Below are 22,579 nucleotides of genomic sequence, written 5' to 3' on the forward strand. Positions count from 1 at the left end.
GCAGGCCCCATGAAGAAGTAAGAAGTCAAAGAGATACTTGAAACCACTAACAGGCATGGGAGAATTTCAAAACTGCTCGGAACGAAGGACTCTGACCACCACAAGTTTCTTGATCTGAAACGTTCTTGGTGTCATAATTTCTAAGAGCAACAATAAATAGCACGACTACGACACGCACACACGTCTTTTGACAAGCCGATTCTAACCACTGCTGGCACCATGATGATGAGAAAAGAAATCGCTAATTAAGAGTTGCTGAGCTGCTTAACTTTTTTGACCAAAATCAAAACTTAGGTTTGTGTATCTACGCAGCAAGACGTCAATCACGGCTGCCATTAGATCCAGTGACTCGATTAGGTGTGTCTTTGAACACAATTAAGTCAAACGTCTAGCTTTACATATAACCTGCAGGGTTCTCAAAGTTAGCCTTCTTGTCCTATCCCCAAACGTCTTGTTGTTGGTGTGGGACTGAAACTTCTGTTTTAATTTGGTTTAAGTTTCCATGGATGGTGTTGCTGTAATTTATAGAGCACTGGCTGACATGGTCATATGTTGAGCTCTTTTAAAAAATTCTTTATCTTGATCCATGACATTAGGGTGCTTTCAGACTTTCCCTCAACTCCATCGAGGAAGAGGGAGCATGTGAGCATGTGTGTGGGGTGGGGTGGGGTGGGATGGGGTGGGTGGGAGAGAAGCAGAAAAAGAAGCACAAGGGAAAGTGAGATTCCATAAACTTAAAACCAGAGTACAGAAAGGCATCTGATGTATTTTCTGAATAAGGCCTTGAGCAGGGTAACCAATCCTCTCTGTGGCACATTCTACACTGCCCATAAATAAAGGAGTCTCTTTAAATTAACATTTCCAGTATCAATGAACAGTCTAGAAATCCTCATTTCAAGCGCTCGATGAGTCCCTGTGTGAGTCCAAGGTGCAGAAGCTGTGTTCGGGAGAGGTTGGCTAGGTTAGGGAAGGCCGCGAGCAGCTTCTCCCACGCCAGTTCCAGCAGGCTAGGTACCACAAGCCAGATCTTAAACAGTGACCCAGTCCGTTTGTTTTCGTGGATGTTCACCACTCCTCCGTGAATGTACATGCAACCAGCCTATGGACAAATGGCAGTCAAAGAGGATAAATTCAAATGGCTGAAGATTCAGCAAAAAAAATCCACAGTATGCTGAACTGAGATGAGGTGAGACAAAAAATTTCTCACCAATCCCAACACAGTACCTGGATCAAGACTGGTTTAAATAACTAGAAATGTTTTCTTACTTCGACAACAACTTCAATAAACATTAGACTATTCGATTACATATCCATTGTGCCCCAAACTAGGAATACAGACATGAAAATCAAGGTCTTTGCATTCCAAAAATTAGCAGGATCTTCAAAGATGCAGCATCATGGGGTAGAACTGTTCTGCCACCCCAGGAAAGCTCCCTGGGCACTGCCGTTCGGGCCTGAATGCCACACACAGCATTCCTTTTACATTTATGCTTATAAACCTGAATACGATGGGTTTTCTCTTCTTTTCACAAGAACTAGCTTTGGAAGAAAGTTTTAAAAACACATTCTTAATCCAAGGTTTGCTAATATCAGAATCTTTTTTCTTGCTAATGTCTCTAAAGAGATCTCCTTTATCATCTGCAACTACATAAGGAAGATAGGAAAATAAGAACTTACTGGTGTAACAGCTGCACAGTGAAAATAAACGGGCTCTGGCATGGTAGCCGGGAGCTTTACCCATTGAAAAGTCTGCAGATTCAACTTCCAGATATCTCCCAGGATCACTTCTCCATTGTAGCCCCCACAAATAAACACATCTATCAAAAGAAAAGAAAGTCAAGATCACATGAAGGAAATGAGCCATGGCTACAGCATGTGTCGTAGATCACATGGCTAGCTGACCTGGGACCGGTCATTTCCCCATGCCGCAGGGGACTTCAGCTGGGCGGGCCTCTCTTGCTGCCATCTCATCCCTCAGTTGAGTTTGGACACTATTTGCTAAGAGTAAGAACACAAGCCTCTAAGGAGGCTTTACGTCCAGGTTCTCAAATTCAGACCCCTACAGTTGCCAGGCACAGAGAGTGAATGATTGAGAAGGTCCAGGGAAAAGAAACAAATGGGAGGTCCAGGGAACACGCAGCAGTGCACGGGCTGGGAAGGCAGAGATGGTCATGCAGCCCTGGCTGGTCGATGCCACGCAGGACTTAAGGTCAGCAACTGCCAGATCTTGCAATTTTTAAAGAGAGGCTTGAAATCTGGATTTCTTTAAAAATGAAACATTTTGATTTTTAGATGTTAGCCACTAATTCAAAGATTTTTAACACACATATGAGCTCAACAAAACACATCTGCAGGCCACCAGTTTACAAACTCATCTTTTAAATAACGTCCTGGAAAGCACAGACATTTATCTGCCCGCAGAGACAAATGTTCTCTATGCAGACATTTCACCTGAGGAGAAACCTTCACTACAACGTTCAGCCTGGGGGCACGAAAGACAGTCTTCCAAGCCTTCTTCAGCCCAAAGAGGCCAGCCTAAAGCCCCATTTGATCTGTGTGGCTATTTTTGTCAGAAATAAAACCTTTCCCAAATCAAAAGTTTTTGTTGTTGTTGTTGTTTTTTTTTAAGCAATTAGTTATAACTAATTAGAAAACTTGCAACAAAGGCTATGCGGATCTTCAAACTAAATGCCCAGAACTAAGGCTAAATTCCATTAGTATGGAGCCTGGCCTCAAAGAATCAAATGACTAGATAGAGGTCTTAATTCAGGTCTAGATCAAGTTCAAGTCAATACTTAATTAAACCATAAAATACACTAGAAACCTTTTTGGCTAGGATTCAAAAAAAGTACTGCTCCATTCTTAGAGAGGCAAAGCTGAACAATGAATGCCACTATCTATAAATCTTATCCAAAAAGTAGAAGCATAATAAAAAGAACCACTGTACTAGAAATGGCAGCATAATCCTAGTAAAATCTGAACTAAGCTGCTGAAAGGATACAGGCTATCAAACTCATTTATACACAACTTCCTCCCAGAAAAAAATTTAAGGTACTATATCAAACTATAAAACAAACTGTAAATTAAGAGACATAAAAGTTACCCAAAGAGGAGCCATTTATCACACTTAGATAAAGTAGCTGCAGTTGCTTTCTGAAGCCATACAAGTGCCTTTGCTGTAATATGGCCAAACAAAGAGCTAAGAGCTCCATTTGGTATCAGACAGAGAAAAGAATAAACTATAAAATAACACGCTGAGGGAGTTAGCACAATTTTAGTGGTCACAGTACAATGTCCACTGAGGTCTCTATTACATGTCGAGATTGTCAGTATTCACCACCATAACCACAGACACCTGCGGAGGTGGGCACTGCAAGATCAGGCAGTACGAGGAAAGCTTGTGTATCGCCGATTTCTGAGTTCCCTCCTGACCGAGGGAACCCAAACACCACACCAGTTTACTTTATGGAAACTGCTGGAAGAAGCATAACTTTATGAATTTCCCTTTAAGTTCAAACTCCTAGAAATAAACTCTTTCCAAAGTTATGTCTCTTTTAAAGATCTATTATTAAGAAATAAGACATCCTTGGTATCTAACTTCCAAAAACGAAGCGAGAAAGTTATTTAGAATCCTTACCATTTTTTATTTGAACACAGCTGTGACATCTTCGGGCTGCGGGAAAACCTGCCAAACACATAAACACAGAAATTTCATTATTCACAGACAGACTGAAAATAACATTAAAGTGACAGCAAAGACATACTATGAGTAACTCACTTAAAACAGTCCCTTTGTTGCATTAGCAAACATTGAATAGTCCTTCCAATCCTCCCTTATTTTGCACTAGCATAAAGCCAGCCGGAGCCATATCATAACGGTACAACCAACGTTAAGGCGGCAGAGAAACAAGGTGGGATGGGGAGGGCAGGGGTTACTGTTGACTTTCCCGAGCCTCACTAAGAAACAGGCGGATCTTGATTTCAGTGCCTACTTTTTAACCCACCCATATTTCCCCATGTCCACAGAATTAAGTAATTCCCATTAAAAGTCTCTGCTCAGTTGCTGAGGAAGAATAATAACTGGGCTAAGGAATACATTTGTTAAAGATAAACAAATCGATACAAACTTACCTATTTTTTCGTGGGGTTTTGTTGCAATTTCCTCCCATGCATTTGTTTCAAGGTTGTATGCATGGATCTTGGAGAGAGAAGAGAAAGAAGATACACACAAATAATGTTAACTGGCCAGAAAACCATATTTTTAACAACAAGCCTGTACAAATACATATTCTTTGTTTTAAAGTCTTCTTTTCCTTCGCTTTTCTGTGGTCATTGCTAATTCTAATGTAAGACAAAACATTAAATGAAACAGTTGAAAATTAAGCACATACATGATCTCAATATTTAAAAATCACAGAAAAAAATGAAAAAAGTTGGGATTCTGCAACTTCCACATTGTCTACAATGAACGTGTCTCACTTTTATAACAGAAAAAAGCAAGTGTTGGTCAGAAAACATGGGCATGCAGTTTTGACACAACTGAAAAGCCCACTGAGGATCCAGAGCAGACCAGGAGCTACGCAGCTCCCTCCAGCTTCCGCCGGACTGCATATGTGGAGATGCCACAGGGGTGGACGAATAAGGGCCCCTCTGAGTCCACCTTCCTGAAGCGAGTGATGTGTAGCTCTAAAAATGCCTATCCTTTTGAGATACACAACACGGATGAGAGGGATGTGACATTTTGAGAATCCTTGTTCCAATTCAAATTAGTTTCTCCATTCGAGCTACTATAGCTTCCTTTTAGTCACTTTCCTCATCCAGAGAAAGGGGATAATTCTTACAAAGTAATTTCAGTGTGTGACAATGCTGTCAACTGGAGAGTGTGCCAGGGGCACAGAGTTTAGCCTTGTATTATACAGAGCATTTAACATACAATAGGTGTGGATGAAAAACCTTTCCAAATATTAAAGTATGTACAGTAACAGAATTATCTTGCTTCTCTCTATTCTCTCTCTTTTTAAAATATACCTTGTTTAAAGAATAAGCTGTCCAGGAAGTACCACCTCCTAAGATGTAAATCCTCTGCCCATCATGTGCAATTTCATGTCTGTATCTGAAATACACAATAAAATATGATTATAATTAAGTGAAACATTATCTACTTAAGATTTAGCTACAAGGTTTTTTATTGCATCATTATTATAATAAATTATCAAAAATAACCTAAGTGTTTAATAATAGTGAATTGGTTAAATTATAGAATATACATTAAATGGATTATATGCAACCACTAAGAATGCAGGCACAGAGAATGATTAATATATTGAGAACATGGCTCCATGTCATTAACTGAAAGAAAAATCTGTTCTATAAAAGCAGACGGGCTACAGCCCCATTAAAAATGTACGGTTTCACAAACACGTGAAAAAAATGACCATAAGGTTACATCTGAAATTTCAACCCTAGTTATTGCTGAGTTTAGATTTTGTTTATTTTCCTCATTTTGCTTATTTGTATTTTCTAGATTTGCTATAATCTTTTTGTGATAACTCTGTTATAAGGGGGGAAGTGAATAGAGATTTAAAAAGTGATCTGCCTACATTTAATTAGAAACCCTAGACTGTGGGTGTTCAAATTAAGATACTGATTTAACAGATACAAAGATATCAGAAAAATTATTCTGCATTAAACTGTGAATACAATGTAAAACGCCTACCAGAACTTTTATCCAAGCAGTCTAGCTACAAGCTGGAACAATTTATAATATGTCCATAAAATGATTCAAAGAAGGCAACCATGTGAAAATGCTTTGAAAACTTAATCTATTTCCTCCTTTCCCTGAAGGCCCTGGTGCTGATAAAATATATTTCATCAAAATTATTCCAGTAACAGTCCATCTCTCTAGTCCCCTCACAATAGTTCTGTAACAGTCAGCCCACTAACATACCACAATAAAGATAAATTCTTCCTTAGCACTTATATACCATTTTGTTTAAAGGCAACGAAGAGATACTGGATTAGTCTAAACAGAATGAATAAAAAATTGTTTACTACATTTGCTTTTAAACTAGAGGACAAAAGATGACTTTAAGTTTTCCAGTGAGTTTAATTCTAAGAAGAGGGAACTGCTATTAGGAAAGATCTAGAACTGCTACTAGAAGACAACTATAGAGAATCATGGTATTTGGTTATTTAATAGAGCATTTATAAGGAAGGACTCACCCGCCATGCTCCCTCCCTCCCTCTTTCCTTCCATCCATCCATTCATCCATCTACCCAATCAACATTCAGTGAGGACCACTATGGGCAAGGCACTGAGCCCTGTCCTGGAGATGCAGCTGTGAGCAAATGAGGCAAAAAATCCTAATATGCAAGTTAAAAAGGGAAATCAAAAAATAACTAGAAAGTTATTGTTTTGCCTGTAATATGAAATTTCATTACAATTGTTACCATTGGTTTTCTTTTCAAAGTGTTACTATCTTTCTATTATAGGATAACTGAAGTATGAGAAGAATAACACGAAAAAAACTCTGTAGTTCAGAGGGAAAAATCATTCCCTTATCATGATGATGATGGACTGGAATCTAATAGGCAGTCAGCTATTTTAACTGGGCCAAAGAGTTCTCTTCAAACCATATTACCAATGAAAAAAGTCAAATCGTAGTAAGGAATAAACATGCTTTCCTCCTAAAACCTCACCTCTCCTCCGGTAGATCACAAGACAGGTTGTTTGGTTTCAGCTGTGTCCACTCTCTGGTATTAAGATCTAATTTGTGCAGGTCTGTGCTGTAGATATAGCCAGTTGTCCCTCCGAAGACATAAAGGGAGCCGTTGATGATAGCCATGGCCTGGAAAACGGAGGAAGGTGAATAGGACGGACTCGTTAACACTTGATTAAAGACCGCAAACTTATTAGATACCCCAAAATCAGGTTTTACGAAATTTTCTAGTTCTTTTTTTTTTTTTTAACCTTCTAAAACACCACACCCTTAAAGGACTGAAGATTTTAGAGAACACAGAAACTGTTTTTAGAAAAGTAAACCTTTGCCCAACTGGAAAGCAAGCTCTAACTAGACAGGCAAGGGATTTGGGTCCGTAGGGGTCCTGGCCAGCGAAAGAATTAACAGATCATGGACATGAGCATTCCCACGGAAAGCTCCTTCTCTTCTATGCAGTCTGAAGAAAAATGCCTTCAGGAAGAAGGAGCCACATGAAAATAAGCCACTCGGGTAAGATCTGGAGTTCGCGGTCCCCAAAACTCGACGTTTTCTACCAGACTCTCCTTCAGAGTAAGTGAGGCCAGTGTTATGGTTATTTCTCAGAGTTCACATGGATCTTGTGGTGGCATACAGAATTACCCAGCATGTACCTCCACACATAACTTAGAAGCTGTTAGTCCTGATGCCAGCTAGGTGAGAAAGAAGCCAAAGAATGTTTTTTTAAGCTTAGCCCATTACTCTCAAAGGGTCTCTGATGTACGGTGAGTTGTACCCTATCTTTCTGGATATAACTTTTTCAGATTTAGGTTTGAAGCAATGGAACCTAACTGGAAACTAATCTCTAGGTAATCTGTGTTTCACCTCGGATCTTAACCACATGCAGGGGGGTCATTTACTTTGCTACTTAGGTCAGAAAGCTCTTCGAAGAATCATATCACTCTAAACCCAGGGTTCGGACCCAGACCATATGTAGCCCAATATCTTTTGGGGAGTGTGAGTGGAGGTGGGGTAGGGTCCTGACATTTAAAGAAACTTTTGCACATGTCTAGATCATAAACCTAAACTGGATTAGAAATAGGGGGGAAAGGGAAAGCAGAAGGCAAGCAACCGGAGTTACAAATTACAATTTCACATCAGAACTGAAAAATCATATATTAACCACAGTGAATTTATTCTCCATTTAAAAAACTGATAGTAACATAAAGATTCTGACACTGTCCCCAAAACCAGAAAAATCCAAACAAGTAAATCCACCATGACCAGCCATGGATTGGTACCTGTCCGTATATACGACTGGGTTTCTTCCCCCGACAGCTGAGTAAGGCCCATCTCTTATACTTCACGTTACAGACATGGACATCATTGCCGTTGCTCTCACCGAACGGGATGCCTGTACCTCCAAAGACTAACAGGTTGTTTCCATGCAGCACGACTGGGGAAGGAGAAGCACAAACTCCATTTATGTACTGGCGACCTGAAATGTGTTCCCGGGTAAACCCAGAACATCTGGGAAACCGAAAGGTGTCCGCCTGAATGCTCGCACAGGTAGCTGACGCCACTGACAGCTAACCAGCTAACCACCACGAGCGCCGCAGGAAAAGGTCTAGTCCACACTACCTGGACTGCACCACATACCTTGCTGTTTGGTATGTGACATGTATTCAGTACCTATTTGTGGAGTTAATGAAATACCGTGAATAACAATAGTGAATGACATGAACTGTAGGGCGCCCCTGCCACTCAAGACAAAGCCAAGGGAGGAGAAGCATCACCTTCACCTCGGCAGAGACCTTACTGGGACTCAGGAAGAAGGGTAAAGGGATCCTCCTGGCTGTGCCAGGGGAAGAATGATCTCTACATTTTAAATTGAGTTCTGTCTTCTCGACCCACCACTAGATAAAAAGAGATACCAATGTCCTGCTGGTAACTAGTGTTCGCTCTCTCTCTCCTGCTCCTGTCATCCTGTCACTACCTCTCTCTCTCTCTCTCGCTCTCTCTCTCTCTCTCTCTCTCTCACACACACACACACACACACACACACACACACTCTCTCTCTCTAGCACATACCTTCTTTCCCTCTCTGATGGCAAATACTCTCAAAACAGTGCTACTGTATTATCTCCATGGCTTTTTTTTTTTTTAACCAATCCTTCAACTGCTATGAGTCAACGGCATGGGCTCTGGAGCCAGTGAGAGGTGAGCTGAAATTCCCATGTGACCTCAGGAAAGTTATTTAATCTCTCTAAATTAATTTTCACAATAACCCTGTGAAGTAGGAACTTTGATTGTTTTCTCCATCTTTACGGACAATGAAATAGAAGTGGTGAGTGAGTTAAATCGTTTGTTGGAGGCCTCCTAAGAAACACCTTGCCAAGCCAGGATTCGGGCCCTGGCAGCCTGGCTCCAGGGCCTGCACCCTTAGCCACAGCCCGAGGGATTCTCTAAAGGCTCAGTTTCCTTGTTTGTACAATGGCGATAAATCCAGTACCTACAGAGATGTTCTGAAGATTAAATAAATACCATGTGTGAAGTAGTCTGCTCAATAACTATTACCACTGTCATACACCCCATTTGTTGATCTTATACTACATTCTGCCTGGCATATATGATACTTTATGCCGAACCCTCTGAGGTATTATTAACCCCATTTTATAGCAAAGGAACTTGAAGCTAAAAATCGTCTGGCAAGTAAATGGTACACAGCCAAATTCAAACTCAGGCCTGTGCAACTCCCAAGTGATTCTGAATCATGATGCCATATTATTACTGTAGAAAAAAGTCTATCCATTAACAGGATTTAATCATATTACAGTATTATTGCAAATTATTAGCAAAGAACCTGTGACACGGAACCAGACCTCTCAGACACTTCATTAATGAAGTCAAAAGTTCAGGACTGCTCGCACTCACGTGACATGGATGCCAACTCCCGTGGCATGTACCCATCTGTGCCCATCTGGTGCCATACTCCTGTAGCAAAATGATACCGCCAAAGCTCCCTGAAGAGAGGGTAGTCTTCATTATCGGGCCCTCCCGATTCATCATAATCTGGGTTATAACCTCCGAACACATACAGATTGGTATTATCTGCCACACAACGATGCCCACTTCGTGCTGGTGGAGGTCTGTGGCCTAGGAGAGAAGAGGACAGGTTTCCACAGATGGCTCAGCAGATTAAAAGCACAAACAAAATTTCATAACAATCATTTTAGCTTTAAAAGGGTATCTGGGAAGGTTTATAACATGGATGTACTTTTTATTTGCTTAGGTTATTGTAGACATTCACATGCACTACTTAAGATTTTAAGGAGCTGGTCTCCGTTTCTATTTCATATGACTACTTTCAGATTTTGATAACTGTAAAAAGATTTTTCCCAAGGGAGACAAAATAGCATTATAACTTAAGAAAATGGCTGATAACTTGGAATTTTCAAGGAGGAGGGGTTTAATAATCCAAAAGCTATAAAGACAAATTTTCTTATTTCCTTAGAGGAGAAAAAAATACAGGCCAACTCAATTAAACTGAAAATATTAGAAAACTACATAAATATAATCACAAATGTGAATGAGTCATGTATAAATAAAAATACACACACATAAAATCTATGATTTTTCCACAGTATATAATTATACACTTAAAAAGAAAACTGGCTTTCAAAGTATAGCAAAATGTAGAATTTAAATACAACTCCTGACATTATAGAGTTAACAAAAAGCTTCCATATATCTCAAAGAGCATCTTTCATCCTATTAAGAGCTTTACACTAAGAATAGCTATTTCTGTAAGTTATATTTGAAAGCTTTCTGAAGTTTAAATTATGTCGACTAGTTCACTAAAAATTATTTCAGGATTATTTTAGAGTAAAAAAATACCCCGAAACTTTATATTACTTCTATTATCCTTATAATTTTTTATATGAACCCTACACTGACCCTTACATAGATGCAGAACCAAAGATGCTTAAATATATGTTGGATGAAATAAGAAGCTCCTATAGGTGCCTGTTACCCTGAAGACTTATCTACTTTTGTATATGAGTAGATATTAGTATAATGTTAATTAATGTTAATGCTGGACACCTAATAAACATCTATTATATAAACAAACATTTATTGCCAATCTAATGTGTATTTTTTAAATCATAATCCCACTTCCTAGGGTTTGCTTTTAAATAATACCTGAAAAGAAATTACTCAGATCTAGAGAAAGTGAAAAACCAACCGGCCAACCATGAATCATTGAATTGCTCAAGTCCAACCTGTCAGCCTTGTCTGAGTCTTTAATGGTTCCTTACTGCTCGAGAAGGGAGTCCTCGACCAGCGACTGAGCCTTTCACCACACAGCCTCGTCCTGACCTCTCACACTCCTGCCTGTTTAAGTTCGTCCCTCTGCTTGGGAGGCAGAGTCCTTCCCTTAGACCTTGGCCTGGTCTCCTGCCCTTCGATGCCTCGTTAAGGAAATGCCTCCGAGTCTAGCCCACGCAGCTTCTTCTCGTCTATAAAACTCTAGGCCCTTACAGCTTAGTGCCCTACTACTCAAATGCTAGGATGCACGTGTACAATTAATACGGTTATTACACGATAACTATATAAATTCATGAATACATCAGGCAAACTATAATCAGGTAGGAAACAACTTGTGGGCTGTGATTTACCTTAAGTGAAGAACTCAATTTCTCTTTCTAGGAATCTTGAAACACAGAAAGTTTGGTGTGGAAGAAAGAGCAAGGGCTCCTACAAATATCTAGATTTGAATCCAGGTTCTTCCTAACTGCCACCTGGAGCAAGCCACTGACCCTCGCTGAGTCTCAGCGTCCTCTTCTCTGTAAGGGAATATTATTCCTATACCTCACAGATTAATTGATTAATTAATTAAAGATATATACACGCCAATAAATAGTTTAACATAGTATATATAATATGTAATATATATATGTACATAAATTTCCAGACAGCTGTGAGCTATTTGCAGGAAGAAGGATGTATTCATATTTACCTTTTCCACCACCATGCCTAAGGCACACGAACACTGAACAAATTTACAAACTTAGTTTTTCTCTACTCATTTTGTCAATGTTTATTTTTCTTTTCCAAATACATTATAAGCTTCTCAAGGGCAAAGATCATGTATAACAATTATCCTGTATCACCCACAACACCTAAAACAGTTGGAGATATATAACAGATAGTAGAAGTTTTGTTGATTTGAACTTCAAGTCAAAGTAAACAGTGACAGGGATGATCAAAACAGTGTACAGCTCTCAGTGGACTTTAACATTATTGTTTTAAGAGATATATGATTTTAGGTACAGGGGCTGAATTATTCAATGGTCTTGTCCTCAAAATACAAATGCTTCTAAGAATTAGCAAGACAAATTTAAAAACAAGTAGAGCTGCTATGGTCAACAGATGGAAACTCCAAGAATCTCTGTAATGCCATTTGCTTTATTACCTGGAGCCAATGGATAATTTTTAAAACTGCTTTTCGGCAAACATGAAAAGACAAACCGTATATTCTAGGATTTTCTCTAAATGGCTGGCTGTACAGCAGAGAAAACATTCTATGATAAGTTTATTACCATCTATTTTTGTGACAAATGTAATGCACATGGATTAAAGGTTGAGGAGTCTGTAAAAAGACAGTTTTATATGTATCCATTCATTCATTAAACCAAAAACTTTATTGGACACCTGTTATGTACCTGGTACTGTGATAGGTGCTGGGGATACAATGTTCAGACCATTACTACTTCTGGAGCTTATAGTTTAGTCCAGTGCAGTGCCCACTGAGCACACGTGACTACTGGGCACTTGAAATGAGGCTGGTCCCAACTGAGAGTGGCTTTAAATGTAAAATGCCCACTGAATTTCCAAGATTTAGTATCCAAAAACGAATGTAAAATTACTTATTTTTATATTAAATATATGTTGAAATGATATTTAATATGTTAAATAAACATATTATTAAAGTTAATGGCATCTGTCTTTGATTTTCTTAATATAGCTACAGAATTTTTTAAATTTGTGGATCACATAATATTTGTATCAAAGAGCACTGGTGTGGTTCACTTGCTGGCTTCTGTAAATAATTTCATTATCTATGCAAATTAAATTGCTGGGTAAAGAGCATCTGATCAATGTTTGATAAATATTAAACATCCTGTCAAGGAGTCTTATAGCTCAGAGTAAAGAGGTAATTCTTTCTCTTTAGTCAGTAACTAGAGATTTCTTTGTACATACATATTTATAGCCCTAGAGTGACTAACATATTAGAAAGCCAAATTTTACTTTAAATAAATCATGGGCATTTGTCAGGGCTAATGCCATAGAGAGTAAGAATTAATTTTCATTATGTGGGATATAGTATAGGCTCATCAACCTTGACCAAAATGAAATTGGGTTTTAGATTAAGTAGTTCTCTGAATCCTCCCCTAAATTCTCCACGTGTAAATCCTACCTTCTTAAAAATTACTTGCTCCTAATAAAATCACCCACAGAATTAGGTTACTTGATTTAGGAATTCCCATTAGAAAAATGTGTAAGTTGAAAATTAAAACTGAACCAGTACTCAGAGGTGAACTCTGAGTATCCAGAAGGGAATCGTGGACTAGAGTGTTCCTGTGATGTCTGAGCCATCTTCCCTTCCATGAGCTCACCACGTCACCAACACTTGCTCTTTACCCGAGAATAAGCAGGAACTTATGGTAACCAGGGAAGTGGGCTTTAGTTTCTACCCCAAAGGAAGAAGCTAGCTGAGATAAGGTAACAGATGACTAGGCTGCTGTCAAGGTTTTCATATTAGGAATAATATTGTAACAAAGCTTCCTTTATGTAGATTCATAGCCAAGTGTCTGAGTATCTCTGGAAATAGAGTTTAAGTGAATAGAATATTCACTTAAAATTGTTACAGATGTACTACTGTTATAGAGCCATGTTGCTCCACTAAAAGACCGGAACAATTTATACCCCCAGCAATGGTGTATGGAAATGCCTATTTTTTCATGCCCTCTTGAACCTTTTTTAATTTGTGCCAATGAATTCGGTATAAACAGGTGTCAGGTTGATTTGCACTTTCCTGCTTTTTACTAGCTCACAAGTTTGTTGGCCCATCTGTATCTCTTCTTTGGGGAACTGCCTGATCATATATATCCCTTACCCCTTTTTCTATCTATTGGATTGTCTTCTCACAGATTTGTAGAATTACTTATTATATTTCTTCCATTCTACTTGTCTTTTAATTTTATAGTATCTTTTAACATATGGAAGTTTTTGTGTAACTGAATTTCTCAATCTTCGGGGGGGGAGGGGAGAGTACTACATTTCACTGATTTCTGCGCCATTTTAAAATTATAAAAATACTCATTTACTTCTAGTAATTTTATAGTTCTGATTTTTATATACAGAACCTGAATACATCCAGAACTTATTTTTGTGTTTTGTATGAGGTAAGGCTCTAATTATTTTTTTTTTTAAAAATGGATAAGCTATTATCTTAAACCACTTATGGAGAGCTGTCTCTTCTACACTAAACTGAAATGCCATCTTCACCATCTACTAAATTAACATATTATAGAGAAGAATCAGAAAAACTCCAATATCCAGGTTTAAGTCACCTTTTACACAAAATCTACTGTTCTTTAAGAATGTACACAATCAGTATATAAAGTGACACCATGGAATCTTAAACACAAAAACTTCCAAAAAAGTAGCACAACACATTTTTGCTTAATGAGTCTATTATTATAAGATGTAGCCACCTCTAGATTGTGCTATCAAACGTTTGTGGGGAGGCTCTTTTAAAATAAAATAAAAACCTCTATTGCTAAAAGTAGTAACTAGTTATAAATAGCAAATAGCCTAAAGGATAAATTGAGTTTAATTTAAATTGGTCACTTATTTCTAAATCTAAAACCCACCATGACCTCTACCTGAGAAGACAGGTCTTCTGTTGTACACCCGGGAGCCTGGATAGGAAGGCCCAAGAAGACTGAGCCAGCTGGCTTGAGCCCCTGACCAGCAGGCAGAACATTTTACTACTCCCAAGCTGCTCAGGCCAAAGCAATCCATTTACACCAGCACACAATATTACTTCTTAGCTACGTAAGCATCTCCTACCACAGGGACTCCAAACTCTGTATGAGATGCACATGTAAGGATTTGGCTTCTCAGGGCAGAGCACTCTTACTGTCTACCATAGCAGCAATAAAAGAAACTTGCTTTGACAGACTCAGTCCTTTTCAAGTGCTGAGCAAAGCATGCTTGAGATAGCTGTCACACTCGACCTAGTCACACATTGTCATGGGCTTCTGGGCTCTGTTTAGTTCCACTGTCTATTGATTCCTCTACCATTGATTGCCACACTGTTTTAATTATGATGGCTTTAGTATCTATCGACATCTAGTAGGACAAATGCCCCTTTGTGCTATTCTTTTACGAAAACTTCTTAGTTATTTTGCTCCATTTATTCTTGCAGTGAATTTTAGAATCAGTTTATTAAAATCTATAAAAAGTCCCTTGGGTGGATACCTTCTCGTCCAGGTGATCAAAGCTAACATCACCTGTAATGGGACGAATCAACATTGTGTGCAATGAGATGAACACACTATTACTCTAGTAATATTGCTGCCAAAAATGCATGTGTCGAATGTAATCATGAAAAAACATGAGACAAACCCAGACTAAGGAACATCTCACAATATAACTAGACTGTACTGTTCAAAAACTAAAGGCTAAAGATACACAAGAACCGACTACAACACAGGATGTGGGATTTTCTTTTACTACATAGGACATTATTAGAGTAATTGGCAAAATCTGAAATAAAGTCTATAAATTAGATACTAGTGTTAACTTTATCCATTATTTATGGTGTTAATTATATTAATTCCCTGATTTGGGTGCTAGTTCTGCAGTTGCATAAAAAAAAAAAAAAAAAAACTTTTTCAGAAACAGACCGAAAGTAGTTAGGGGTAAAGGGGTAATGTCTGCAGCTTACCCTCAAATGATTCAAACAGAAAACCAATATGTATATGCATATGTATATACGTACTATGTATAGAAAGTAGGGAAGGGAAGGAAAGGGAAGGGAAGGGAAGGGAAGGGAAGAGAAGGGAAGGGAAGGCAAGGGAAGGGAAGGGAAGGGAAGGGAAGGGAAGGGAAGGGAAGGGAAGGGAAGGGAAGGGAAGGGAAGGGAAGGGAAGGGAAGGGAAGGGAAGGGAAGGGAAGGGAAGGGAAGGGAAGGGAAGGGAAGGGAAGGGAAGGGAAGACAGAGGAGGAGGGGCAGGACAAAGCTAAGGTGATCGAATGTTAACATTTGGGGAGTTTGGGTGAAAGATACAGAATTTTTTTTACCATTCTTTTTACGGAAATCATAAAACTTGCTTTCTTTTAATAGGGTTATTATACTTAGGTATGCATCCCTAAACAACAGTTTATTTTGGTCTAGTTTTGAAGTGCATTTGTACAGGATGATATAGTATGTTTTCTTTCTGGGCTTTTTCATTCATAATGTTTCTGAGATTCATACATGTTGCTGGAAGTAGAGGTGGTCTGTTCATTTCTATTACCAAATAGTATTTCTTTGTGTAAATAAATACCACAATCTATTAGTGGCTCTTCATGCTGCTATAAACATTTTTGTATATGTTTCCAGGTGCACAGGGGCCCACATTTGTTGGCTATAAATCAAGAAATGGAATTTCTGAGTTGTCATGTATGCAAATCTTTATCTTTACTAGATAAGGCATAACTATTGTTTACAAAATACTTAGTATTGGTATTGTCGGTCTTTTTAATTTGTACTTCTGGTAAGTTTGTAAACCTACCTCACTGCGGTTTTGATATGCATTTCTCATTACTAATGAAGTTTGGCACCTTTTTGTATTTACTGACCAATTGGATTGTTCCTTTTGACAAGTGCCTGCTCAAGCCTTTTACACATTCTTCTATTGAGATGTCTTTTTCTCACTGATCTATACAAATTTGTATATATGCTTGAGATACAAACATTCGCTTTTCACCTTATATATTTCCATATGATTTGAATTTTAATAAGCACATACTACACATATAAATTCTAAAACAAAAAAGATCTTCAGCAGTTTTACTTTATCCCTACCACCAACTCTGAAAAGTTAGTTACAGAATGTTAAACCATCTAAAATGTTAGTTACAGAATGTTATATACATACATACACACATACATATACATATATATATATTTATATTATTCTATATATTTAGAAATCTTTTCTTAACAATTATACTAAGTTTCACAGCCCCTTTATTTAGATACACCTCTACGTTTTATTGGTTTCTTTGTACACTACTGTCCTTACATCCAAACCTTCCTCTTAGATCTGTTTTTCACTTTACTGGGAGTACTTCAATTAATTTTTCTCAAAAAGGGTATGTGTCATAAACTTTCAGAGTTCTTATTTCTTTTGACTCCCCTCTAAACATGTAAACATTAGTGAGGCTGGGGACGGCTCTGTCTTCAAAATATTTTTCACTCAGAACACTGAAGGAAAACTAGGCTGCAGCTGAGAAATCCAACCAGCCTGATTCGTAGTCTTGAGCCTTTTCATGTAACCTGCCCTTTTATCTCTGAAATCGTAAACAGTTCAATAAGAGACAGATAGATGCTTTTTGTGTTTTCATTTTCTAAACTTGTTCCTCAGTGGGCCCTTTAAACTTGGAAACTCAGAGTCTCTCTTCAACACAAGGAAATAGTCTTTATTTATTTTTTCCCCTCCACTGTCTTTCCCTCTGTAACTCTATAAAATGGATACTGGATCACTGAGATCAATGCTCAAAGTATAATTTTCCTCATGTACTTTCTTCCTTGGTCTCTTGCTTTATGGTCTGTATAATTACTTTATTTTCATAAAAAATTGGTCTTTAGCCTATTATTTAAGTCTCCAAATGCATTTTGATTTCAGCAATCAAGTCATCAGTATAGAACTAGTTCTTTTAATCATTTCTTTTTCTCCATGGCAGTTGGTTTTTTATTTATGAATCCAATTCCTGACTCTGAGAAAGTCTCCTATGATCAGAACTTCCTAAAGTTCCATTCTGCTTCCTCGTTATCTCCATTTCCACTATTGTCAGCTGTTTTACTTGTTCACCTTAGTCGTCCTCTTTCAAGTCCAGTTTCCCTCAAATGCCTGGCGGGCCCTGATCACCTATGCACAGTAATAAATGAAGGACTGCACTGATTAGTAAGGACTGCATTAATGCGGTTGCATTAAGAGATATGGATTTCCCCAACAGCTGTTACTCGGTCTCTAAACCCGCAAACGGGAGATCTGTCTGACCGTGGCTCTCTGCAGGTAAGTGGTACACTGACAGACAGGTTTTTCTTAGAAGTGGAGAAAAAGCAGTTTAGCCTCACTACTGCCAAGATAAGGAAGGCTGAACTTTGATGGTATGGTCTGGTTCTTTAATACATCCATCTTGATGGAGCTCCCTTTCTTTTCCACACCCCTATTCTGACCCTCGCACCCACGCTATTGTTGTAGCTCCATTACCTAAAGCTCTGCTTTGGCCTCCACCTTCTCTCCAATCCCAGTCCACGAGAGCACTGCTTGTTTGACCCTCTCCAGAGCCAATCCCCAACTATGCTTGAAGAGCTGTTCTCATGGCTTTATCCTGGGAACCAATACCATGGCCAGAGCTCTTTATATGAAGGGAGAGACATAGGGGACATAACCGTTTTGGAGACAGTCCCTTAATTATCTGCCCTGATGTTCTACTTGCCCCCAAGCTGCTCCTTCACCCTGTGTCTGCTGACTTCAGGCTCAGAGTTTCAGAAAAGGGGCCCTGCTAAGAAATTCTCTGGACTCCAGCATGGAGCAGGAGCATCTATTTGCAGTTGTATTTTATTTTGTTCTGGTTTCTCAATTATTTAATTCTGCTTTCTATAACCCCAAAATTCCTCCAATTTTTTGGTATAATAACGATCATAATAATGGCAGCTAACATTAATTGGCTAAATGCAAAATACTGGCTAAATGTAAAAACTCTTTCTAAGTGCTTTACTTATATAATCTCTCTTGATCCTCATGACAACCCTAGGAGGCAGGTACTATTATCAGCATCCTAATTTTATCGATGAGGAAAATGAAGCCAAAAAATATAAGCAACTGGCTCTAAGTCACAAAGTTGGTAAATGGCAGAGCCTGGATTCAGAGCTAGGTCATCTGGCTTCAAAGCCTCTCTTCCATTTTTCAATACAATTATCTTTTTTTCGTGTTTGTTTGTCATTTTCAGTGATATCTGAGAAGTATGGAGAGGTAAATGTGTGTGTTCGGTCCATCATTTTGTAATGGAAATTCATTGTTTTCACTACACCAGTACTGTTTTCAAACCACATGATTTTAATTGGTAGAAATGTCTTTTAGAGAAGATGCAGAATCTAGTGAAGGACTCTAGTGGCAGAAAACAAGCCCTATGTAACTGTGTTCAATCAGCATTGGTAGAGGTAGTGGGTAGGATTCCCATTACTTGAAAGTGGAAATTTCAAAAGTATAGATTTTTTTTTTTAATCTAAGGAAACATTAACCAACGGCATTTTCATGTTCTCAGCAACTTATTAGTTTACTGTCACCACCACCTGAGAGAAGTTGAGAAGGTACTAAAATTTTAGTCCATCCTATTCCCTGACAGTGGCTTATAAACAATTCCGGTCAACCTGGATGCGTAGGATATACCTATCACATGTACTGTGCTGCAAACTGGAAAAAAAGAAATGAAAGGAACTATCCCACTGTCCCTGCCCTTACAGAGCTTACAGTCTATGGCAGGCACAAACAAGTAAACGACTATAATTCAGTGTGATAAGTGCTATGATACAGGCAGGTACATAGAGGATGCCATCAGGACAAAGAGATGGGCCTTCCAAGGTGGCTCCCCCGGAAATAACTTAGACTGAGCGTTCAAGAATACACTATTATTGGTTCAGGGAGATTAAACTTAATTTTTCATCTTCTCCCTCAGTCTGTTCCTCTAACCATCTATGTAACACCTGGTGATGAGCACAATGGTCCACAAAGAAAGCTGGAAGCTTTCTCGATGCCCGCCCTCCACCCTCTTCAATCGGCCATCAAGTCTCATCCAGTTCCACTTCCTCAGATCTCAAATCAATTCCCCACTCTCTATTCCTACCACAACTGCCTCAGGTGCGGCTTCCATCATTTCTCTCCTTGATGGTCATAACAACCTCAAAACTTGTCTTTCAATGAAATCTCTTCACTAACTTAAAACACACACACACACACACACACACACACACACACACACACACACACACACACACAGAGTCTACGGCCATACCACCCTGAAAAGCCTGATCCTATCTGATCTTGGAAGGTAAGCAGGGTTGGGCCTGGTTAGTACTTGGATGGGAGACCACCCAGGAAGAGCAGATACTGTAGGCATAAAAAATAAAAAAAAAAATTAGGGATTGTAAACTGATAAAGTCCTTGCAATCTGTGAGGTTAACCAAGGGTTGTCTCACCTAAAAATAAACAAACAAATAAAATTTAAAAAAACACCACCACCACAAAACCCAGAAAACTCCCCTTGAGTGATGTCCCACTTGAGCTGGGTCCACTCCAGATTATTCTCTCCACGCTCTCCCACTAAGCTGAACTTCCTACAGTTCTCTTAAAGACCACGCCGTTTTGCCTAGTTGCCTGTACTAAAGTGGGCTAGTACCTATGATTTGAGATATTCCAACCCTTCCTTGCTAACACCCCATTCAGCCCTTAAATACACCTCTTCTGAATACATCTCTTCTGAAAAGTCATCCTGATAGCCACGCCTCTCTCTCTGTCCTCTCCACGAGCTGGGCCAGGGACCTCTTCAGTATGCTCCCATACCATGCCACCTCATTAGGACACTTATCACAAAGAATTACGCTCAAATTATTCTGTAATTGTTTCTTTACCTGATTCTCTATTTTCTAGATCACTGAGCTAGCAGAGTGCCTATTACTTAAGAGGCAATCAAGAAATACTGAAAGAATGAAAGAATGAACGAACACGAACGAACGAAGGTAGTTAAGTCTGTGAAGGCTGATGAGATAACCAAGGAGATAATGGAGAGGACAGAACGTTGAGCAGTACCCACCACCTTTAGTGGGTGGAAAGAAAGAAGCTAGTGAAGAAAACAGAATGAACAATCAGAGAAGTAGGAAGAAAACATCTAGGATTGTACAGTAAAGTAACCCAAAAGAAGAGGAAAATTTAAGAAGGTGCAGGTGGTCAACAGCATCAAACACTACAAAACAGGTCAAAGAAGGTGAGAACTAAGATGAGGCCACTGATTTAGAGGCAGTCGCTGGCGATCTTGGCACTGCTCGCTAGTGGTGCACTTAGTCCCGCCTCGCTCTTCTCAGCACTGCCAGAGACCATCTTCCTCAGCCATGTTTGAGGCGGTTTAGGGCTTACCAGACAACCAAAGGTATACGACTTACCTGTGCTAATCTGTTTTCCATGATTAATAAAATTGAAAAACATAGAATATACAAAGAAAACAAAATCCCACCAGCCAGATATAACATTATTTCACTATTTCCTTTGTTTTTTTTTGTTTATATTTGTACAAAATTGATATTATATTGAATTATATATCCTAATTAAACAATTTCTTAATTATACTTAAATTTAGTCAGCCCAAATTAGCTTTCTCATTGTAAATCAATAAATGAACACTGCAATTTATAAACAGAAAAAAAAATGTTATAGAATTAAATGTGCCTGTTTGGCCACATGAGCACAATTATTTTTCTGCCACATAACGCTAAAATTACCTCTTAATTTGTATCAATAAAATTATTTAAGGTGGCACACTGCCCTAAGTATCTTATCTTGGCCCATTTAAGCTAGGTTTTATTCTTTTCATGCTCTGGAGCTTGGCTGCTAAAAATAGGTTTGGTATAGATATAGAAACATCTATAGCAGCTGCAAGATTTTTTTCCTAGTTTTTTTTTTTTTTTTAAATAATCTCTTCAGTCAAAATCAGATATCCTGGCTTACAAATAATTTAATAAAGTTTAAATTATAACATTAAGCATGCTTGTCTGACAATTTGTTTTATCTAGAAATAATGGGAACCAGAGTTTTCAACCCTCTCCTAAGATTTTCTTTTTTTTCCATATGGAGTATGTTTTGCGGGAAAAAAAATCAAAAATAAAAGAAAAGCAAAATTTCTAAAAGTAAGAATTACGAGGTCAAAGGATGTGAACATTTTTAAGGCTTTTGATACATATTGCCAAATTGAATCCAAAAAGCTATGTGAATTTACAACTTCTTCAATACATGAGCTTCATTTCCCCATAACCTTGCCAACACTGGGTATTTTTATTTCTAGTCTTTGTGAACCTAATAGGTAAAAATATTTTATTATTTTAATTATCATGTTTATAACAATAGTGAAAATAAATATTCATATTTATTGTCCCTTTTTATGAATTGATTTTTTTTTATCTAGTCAAGTTCTTTTACCTATTTTTTTAGTGGGTATTTTTTTTTAAACTATTGATTTATAAGAGCTCTTTATATATTCATGATATTAACCATTTGTTACAAATATTTCCCTTATACCTTTTTATAATTTACATAAAATTTTTTAAATTTTATAGTCATATAAGTTAATTTTTATTTCTTCCTTAGAATCATACTTAGAAAAGTCTTTCCCATACCCATATTTTAGAAATTATTCAAACTTCTTTTTAATATGGTTACAGAGGAATAATAATGATATTAGTGAGATGCTACTATCTAATTCACATTAAGTGCTTCTAACTCCCTAAAACTTAAAATTACAATTCCAGGGTGGTCAATATGAAACACAGGCCT

General features: G+C 38.2%; 1 protein-coding gene and 1 pseudogene across 2 annotated transcripts in view; one reads left to right on the plus strand and one right to left on the minus strand.

The window, feature by feature from the left end:
* Nucleotides 1-746: 746 nt before the first annotated feature.
* The window catches only part of KLHDC10 (kelch domain containing 10), a 46,786-nt gene continuing 24,953 nt past the window's right edge, over nt 747-22,579 (minus strand). For both annotated transcript variants that reach the window (XM_016148715.2, XM_016148716.2), the window contains 8 exons: nt 9,630-9,851; nt 7,997-8,151; nt 6,700-6,848; nt 5,029-5,113; nt 4,132-4,198; nt 3,638-3,685; nt 1,678-1,817; nt 747-1,099 (listed from right to left, as the gene is read on the minus strand). In XM_016148715.2, coding sequence (XP_016004201.1) covers nt 890-1,099; nt 1,678-1,817; nt 3,638-3,685; nt 4,132-4,198; nt 5,029-5,113; nt 6,700-6,848; nt 7,997-8,151; nt 9,630-9,851 — 1,076 coding nt within the window. In that variant the 3' untranslated portion in view covers nt 747-889. The remainder of the gene's footprint in view (nt 1,100-1,677; nt 1,818-3,637; nt 3,686-4,131; nt 4,199-5,028; nt 5,114-6,699; nt 6,849-7,996; nt 8,152-9,629; nt 9,852-22,579) is intronic.
* On the plus strand, nt 20,038-20,155 carry LOC118611006 (annotated as a pseudogene).

Source organism: Rousettus aegyptiacus, unplaced genomic scaffold, assembly GCF_014176215.1.
Source record: "Rousettus aegyptiacus isolate mRouAeg1 unplaced genomic scaffold, mRouAeg1.p scaffold_m13_p_13, whole genome shotgun sequence".
Taxonomy (NCBI): Eukaryota; Metazoa; Chordata; class Mammalia; order Chiroptera; family Pteropodidae; genus Rousettus; species Rousettus aegyptiacus.